This window comes from Quercus robur, chromosome 9, assembly GCF_932294415.1.
Source record: "Quercus robur chromosome 9, dhQueRobu3.1, whole genome shotgun sequence".
Lineage (NCBI taxonomy): Eukaryota > Viridiplantae > Streptophyta > Magnoliopsida > Fagales > Fagaceae > Quercus > Quercus robur.
In genome coordinates this window covers 42660313-42667923 of record NC_065542.1, presented here as the reverse complement: position 1 = coordinate 42667923, position 7611 = coordinate 42660313, and the positions used below count along the sequence as shown (strand labels likewise).

Sequence of the window (7611 nt, the reverse complement as noted above, 5' to 3'; positions counted from 1 at the left end):
TTAGTCAAAGTAATCAAAAAAAAAAAAAAAGTTATGAAGAATTTATCACCAAATTTATATCAAGATATGCTTAATAATAAGCTAAAAAGAAGATTGTTCTTTAAATCAAAATTAAGAGGATGAAAGCAACATATCACCCTTAGAACCCATGTCATAAAACACAAAATAATTTTAAAAATCATGTCTAAGCATATTTAATGATTGAATCGCAAACCATAATCATATAAATTGGATAAAACTTAAGGAAATTATGTTAAAAAAGAGGCAAAAAATACACAAAACCTATTCAATTTAATGGGAAAAAAAATGTTGTAGGTAGAAGAAGAGAAGAATAGAGAAAAAGAACCAAATGATAGATATTCATTATGAATTAGTTAAGTAATGTTACACCACTTAATATTTTTTATGTGAATGCAAATTTTGACGAATCTACCGTTAGACTACATTATCTTCGTAAATTCTCCATGATTACAAAATTTCAAGGTGATCAAAGATTAATAGTCATTTCATTAATCAATTGTTTAAATTCAAATTTTTGTAGTTTAAAATAATGCATAAAAGATAAGTTTTTGAATGGTAAATAATATCCAATTGACACGAAAATTGACATAAATTTTAAGAATATATAGGACATGTAATTCAACAATGGCAAAATATGAATTCTATAACAAGTTATTAGGTGGTGTAACATTACTTAGAGTATTCAAATCAGCCTCTACAAAAGTTTAGCTACGTTAACCCAAAAAACTTTACTTTTTCTAATTTAACAAACCTATATCTAAATAAACATGAATCAGCATCAGCCTCAATATTTATTTCTTCACTTCATTTAATATTTTTCCTCTCTCTACAAATAAATAAACAAATAGGTTTATTTATTTATTATCTTCCCCAAACCCTAGCCCTTTCCCAGCAACCCAACAATTTGGAAGGCAAAGTTGGTTGCCTCCTTGGCAGGATCATCCTTGGTGTTGGAGGCAACCCATGCTTCAGATCCTTCACAGCAACATTCTTAATATTCAAGCCAACATTGTCACCAAGAAGAGCCTCTAGGAGAGTCTTATGATGCATTTCAATGGACCTTAACTTCAAGGGCAAATTACAATTTACTCATATGTTGTTTGACCGAAATATAAGTTGTCTATTTGTAATTTAAAATTTGACATTTCACGCATCTGAGGTTTGACTAAAATTTAGGACTTGTTTGGTAGGAGGGTTTTTGTTTTTGTTTTCAAAACAATATGAAAACAATTTTTAAAAAATTGAAATTGAAACTAGTTTTCAGATAATAATATTTATAGCTCCCACATTTTAAAAAAAAATTTCAAAATACTGAAAACAAAAAATTATGTTTGGGAGACCATTTTTATTTTTGATATTTTAAAAAAAAGAAAAAAAAAAGTTTGCAAAAAGTAACGTGTAAAATCTATAGATTACCTCTTTTTTCTTTTCTTTTTTCTTTTTTTTTTCTTTTTTTTTAATAATGATAAGGGATAGAGCTTATGTATTTATTATTTTGGATAATGATAAGTTTCAAATTTGGAGAATGAGATTTTTTTGTTCTTTTTTGTGATAAAGATAATCTTCTTAATTTAACAGATAGAAGAATTTGGATAAATATGTAGAGTCCATTATTTTCATTTTATTTACAATTATGCCATTAAAAACGCTTTTTGTATCTTGAAAACACCCTCTTAGCTGTTTTCAAAATCCTGGTTTAAACAATGAAAATATGAGCCAGTTTTCTAAAAACTATATTTGGAGAACATTAGCCAAATAATATATTAAAGTGTGGAACCCACCATTTTATGGTTTGCAAAAAAAAAAAAAAATATATATATATATATATATATTTAAATCCTCTTGCCAAACAAGCCCTTAAGTTTCCTACCTGTGGTTTGAAATTTCATAAAATCTCATGATACAAGTGTTCCACTAGATTCTTTTTTATCTTATTTGATCTTGTATTTTTATATTTTTTGTATTTTTTGGAGGAGAAAAACATAAAAGTGGAGCAAAATTACATATTTAGTATTGTTTTTAACGGAGATAGATTACAGAACTCTAACTGAGCTAATTTTATGCGAGTAAAGTGTCAAATTTCAAACCACAAGTAGGCAACTTAAATTTCGGCCAAACCACAAGTATGTAAGTTGTAATTTGCTCTAACTTCAAAGGTCAGCTCGGTGGGACCAAAAGTCATAACCATACTAGGCTTTTACAAAACCTTCTTCTGCAACCCAGTTGAATCTCCTTCAGCAACACCACCAAGCACCCCTGCCTTCCAACAAAATTAACAAATGTTCACATTCCCTTTGACAAAAAATCCAAACCAAAACCACCACACCACTGCAAAAAATAAATACAAACCCAGCAACCTTCGCCCCCATCGACGAAAACTACCACACCCACTGCAAAAATCTCATCTCAGTTCCTCTCTCTCATTCTCTCTGGTCAATCTCTGCCCTTGAAGACCCACTCAAATCATTACAGAAAATCATAATACTACTACCCTTCAAGATCAATGACACCTTAATCAAGTCCAAAGGAATAGAGAAGAGAGAAGAGAGGAGAGAATGAGTCAACGGGGAGAAGAAATAAAGAAGAAAGAATGGGTCTGTTTGGAATCCGTTTATTTTACTAAAACTGAAACTAAAAACTTTTTGCTGAAAATACTGTAGATAAAAATAAAAGTTAGTTGAAATAGTATAGTGAAACCCATAAATAGTATCAAAAAGTATAGAGAGGCCCATGAATAATAACAAAAATAAGTTAAATAGTAAAATAAGTTGGTAAAATTAATCATGCTAAAAACACTTAGTATTCATTTTTGGTCTTCCTATTCAAATTTGCCTAATTCTTTTCTTCAAATTTTGACAAAATAATGTTAATATTAAGCTATTGACCATTCAATATCTTATCATTAGATGAATATTTTAAAAATTCCATCAAGATTTTATGTTCTCATTCTCCTTCATATGCACACCAATTTTTGTGTTAACCAAATTTTGTGTTAATTGATCGTATTTTTTACCATTTGATACATAAAATCATCTTTTATGAGTAACTTTAAAACACCCAAAAAAAAAAAAAAAAAAAACTTAAAATTTTTATACTTTATTAATGAGATAACTATGGATATTTTATCATAAATTTTTGAAAGTATGGACCATGGAGAATTAAGATGATATAATCCAACAAATAATTTAGCAAAATATACATCCAATTAAAAAATTATTAAGTTGCGTAAAATAACTAAATATTACATTAATTATAATTTGAACAGAACCTTTGATAATATACATATTCTTCTAGAGCATGATCTGTTGGGCTATTTCTTTTCAAAAAAATCCTATGTATGATTAAGGATTTTTATGGCCTCTAATTTGCATGAATTTAGAATCTATTTAGATACCACTTATTACTGAAAATACTGTAGCAAAGTAATTTTTAAATGTGTGAATAGTACCGTGAAACCTAATTTTAGAGAAAAATCTATACTTGAAGGTCCCATGAACAATGCACAGGACACACAGAAAAATTGCAAACTTTCATCACAATCCAAACCCAGCCTTGGAGAGCTATAGTCCAACTAAATACACCTTGTGACTGTTAAAAAAAAAAAAAAAAAAAAAAAAAAAAAAAAAAAAAAAAAGAAGAGAGAGAAAAGAACACCTTGTAAGTTGTAACTAAAGAGTCGCGCAAATTCAATTCCAAAAAATACAGCAAGACCCTCTGATTCCTCAAAGCCTTGCTCACATTCCACAATATCTCAAAAGTAAAACCAACATCTCTCTTAGTTCATTCAATGTCTGAAATGTAAGTTTTCAAATTCACTGAACATTTAAAGGCCTAACATATCACAGCTATCAGACAATTACTACATCACAACAAATAGAACACTATTTAGCATGAAGCTTCAAATCCAGATACTCTAGAACAAGACAGTATCAATTAAACTCCAAATTAGTTCAATACTTTGGAGGTGGCTGCTGGGTTGGCAACAATCCAAATCGCTTCTTCAAAAGAATTCTTTGCCTTGAGTATTTATCATCAGGGGAGAAGCGGGCTGAAACCAGTAAGTGGAGATAAAGAGACAGATTAATGGCACTTATGATGAAAGAAACCGCAAGACATGTCATATATTAACAAATCATAATGAAAAATGACCAAAAACATGAGAGACAGAGGAAAACGGAGTTTGGAGAGAGATGGGAGCATTTCAATAATAAGGGGAGCATATGCAAGCATTCTACTTTCAATAGTCAACCAACGACTACATAATCATCAGTCTACCTAAATTCACCATGTTGAACCTCACATAGAAGGATTTTCTATACCAACTCCATCTACCTATGCAGCAGATGAATCTCCAAAAGGAAAATTTGGTGTTCCCTTAACTATTTATGATTAGAAACTTGTAATAGTTTCTTCTTTTTCTCGTTTTGGAGGGGGGGGGGGGGGGGGGGGGGGGGGTGTGGTGTGGGGTGGGTTCCTTTTCTTCCTTTGTTTCCCCCTCTATTTCCTCTAACAAAACTATATGTGACAACTTGGTCAAAAAATAGAACCATGAACTCTGACATTAAGTGCCATAGTCCAGCAGGATGAGGTGCTCAATGTACAAAGCAGCGGGATGTCCAACCAAATAGCTAACCACAAAGATCATTTCTTCATAGCAATAATCTTTTTACCCATTGATATCCATCATGCAGGAATATGCAACTACATGATGCAAGTAAAAAAGTAGATTAAACTGAAGGCACCAATTTCTCATGTGGACTTAACTTGCAAAAACATCTTGACAACATATTCAACAACCATATTGCAGCGAAGTTGTAATTTAAGTAGATGACAAAATCTATAATTAAATGAAGTAACCAAGGCAGATGGTATTAAAAGCCTATAAACAAAATCCCAGCAATGGGACAGTGAGCTCAAACTCAAATGTCACTTCCTCAACAATGTGATGGAGTGTAAGGTCATGGGCTCAAGAACCATAGGGTTAAAAAAATCCAAGCAATGCAATGATTGCATTCATTAAAACAATTAGACAGAACAAGTTAACACACAAAAATATAACTATACAGACAAATTAAGCAGCGAACATTAGCAACCTATAGCATCAGCTGTTTCTGAGCAAGTCTTAAGAGAGTCACTAGTGGCTACAAGTACAGATGTTAAACAATGACTATGTAAGTGCTTTCATTAGTCCATTATTTATTTACATATAATCTTTACACTTTTTTTTTATGGTTCATATTGATCTTTATAAATGTATCAGAAGTCTCCTATCATAAGGTTATCAAGAAACAACAAAGTGAAACCAAAGACAGCATAATTTAGTTTCAAGCAAACTTTTACTCTTGAATGGTCAAGCACGGTCAAATTATTTTAACAATATTACCTGGATGAGCAGATTTTGTTGCCAGTCCCAGTGGTGATTCTTTCTGCTTGGAGAAAAGGAAATCAAAGTGATTAAAGAGACTAAGAGCAGAAGACAAAGTATAAAAAGTTTACAATTCTTAACAAATTTGAGTTGATATAAAGTATGTATTATCTCATTACAGAATAAAATATTGAGCCCTTTACAGATACAAAGTTGCAATTTTGCACATGTTGTTTGGAATGTACTTCAGCAAAAGCATAAGATCAGCTGCAGACTACATTCTGTACCTAATTTTTATGTAGAATTCATACAGGGTGAAGTTTTTGCATCGATATAAAGAAGATTTAATACCCAAGAAAACTTAATGATCCATTAATGTTTAGCATCAACATAGGTGGTGTCATTAAACGTTCTCGTGTAATAAATGTTAAAATTTATCAGAGTGAAACAAAAGAATTATATCAAATCAAATAAAATCAACTGGTTCCATGGTGCCCTAAGTAACAATCTCAAAAACTGAAAATTTCACAAACTAATTCAAGTTACCAAACTGAGCCAATTTCAGCATTCAGCCACTCTTATAGAATGATCTAATCTTACAAGTTAATACCAAATAAGTTTCAGATCCTATCTTTATGTATACAACACAAGTTACCAGATACTCATGAAAATTAGAGGATCATGGGACTGTATAATCTCAGAATAATTTTTTCTTTAGCAAAGGCAAAGAAAAATAAGAAGCCTATTTAGCAAAGTAATACATCTACCTGTTATTGATAATTACACAAGCAACCAATGAGCCTTGAATCCACAACCTCACCATCCACCTTGCTCTTAACAAGTAATATATCGACTATATCCTTTCCATCATTACCAACTTGTGATACATAGAAAAAATGGTTATGAACCCAAAAATTAATGTGTCAACTGAGACCCTTCATTTACGTACTTATCTAAAAGCTAATGAAACCTATAATTGGCACCTAAAAAGTCAGCAAAGAGTTCATAGCTCAAACTGGATATATTGAAACGTATCCCTAATATAACCTGTCAGCAAATCTAATCCAGAATTTCATTTACGGGTATTAACATATCAGAGCTTAATACCAACAGACGCACCAATAGATACACTCATGCCTTGCTGCAATAATCAATATTCACATGAATGTTAATACCACTCACTCCAATAAAAGCATAACTATTTTTTGAACTAAATTTATTCTTTGACAAAAATTACCATAAAATCTGGTTCTAACACCCCCACTCAATCCAATTTATTATTACGAGGAGCTCTGGATAAAACCCCCCTTCTAATTTCCACCTAATGCTTATAACTTAATTTACTTCTGAAACACAAATGCAAGATCACACACAAGTATTTGGCTATTCCATCAACTTCATTCCATTTGACACTTAGTGTTACCCATTTTAAATCTAAAAGTTTTACTAGTGTTAAACTCAAAACTAGTTCTTAACAAAATATATAAAAACATAATTCCTTAATGTGAACCAGAATAACGACAACAAAGAAATACATTTAATTCTTTCAAAAGCATCAAATTTATATTTCTGAAATGCAGACCACATGGTCTACATATGCAATAACTTCACATTAAGTATAACAGAGTCCTCCATGATGAACCCGAATGCCGTACCTTAGTGGTATAGACTTTGTCACCATTCTCGTTTATGTAACACTGCAGATACATTTTAGCTCACTGCACACAAATAATAAAAAGGACCCAATATCAGATATCTCTCTAACAACAACTCAAAAAAAAAAGAATCCCCAACAAAAAATCAGGAAAAACCCAATACTGAAATCACAAATATAATACCCATAACCAGAAACAAAACCAAAATATTAACAAAAATTAGTACTTTTCCCAATCCAAATTCATATGATTCAAGAGCAAGAAAAACCTTGAAAAAAAAATAAAAGAGCGTTATTTTTCAAGTATTTCTCAGATTTTTGACAATATAGTAGAAGTAGAGTATCTAAACCAAGATTTGGAGAGAGCAAAAGGCGAAGCAGAGAGAAATATAGAAAGAACACGAACCTATTTGGCTGAACAGAGAAGAGAAGAGAGGAGTAATTGTGAATGCTATTCCGTACTAGGCAGCTGCTAGGGTTTTAAGTTTTGAGCTTCGAGAATATGGTTTAGGGCTTTACTTGTTTTTATTCCAAAAACACCCTTGCTCTTGTTAGGACTTATGCGTTGGTT

General features: G+C 31.2%; 1 protein-coding gene across 1 annotated transcript; it reads right to left on the bottom strand.

Moving 5' to 3' along the window:
* Positions 1–3683: 3683 nt before the first annotated feature.
* LOC126698496 (H/ACA ribonucleoprotein complex subunit 3-like protein) lies at positions 3684–7611 on the bottom strand. Its single transcript, XM_050395766.1, has 4 exons — positions 7447–7611; positions 7042–7104; positions 5405–5447; positions 3684–4069 (listed from the first exon to the last, which is right to left on the bottom strand). Exons 2-4 carry the CDS (start codon positions 7093–7095, stop codon positions 3972–3974), a joined length of 195 nt encoding a protein of 64 aa, XP_050251723.1. The 5' UTR covers positions 7096–7104; positions 7447–7611; the 3' UTR covers positions 3684–3971.

What these genes read in the sequence shown, in the direction of transcription:
- LOC126698496 (XM_050395766.1), bottom strand. Translation starts at nt 7,095, where the DNA reads ATGTATCTGCAGTGTTACATAAACGAGAATGGTGACAAAGTCTATACC. An exon ending in ACAAAGTCTATACCACTAAG is followed by an intron (nt 5,448 to 7,041) that starts GTACGGCATTCG and finishes TTCTCCAAGCAG; the next exon opens with AAAGAATCACCACTGGGACT. An exon ending in AACAAAATCTGCTCATCCAG is followed by an intron (nt 4,070 to 5,404) that starts GTAATATTGTTA and finishes TACTGGTTTCAG; the next exon opens with CCCGCTTCTCCCCTGATGAT.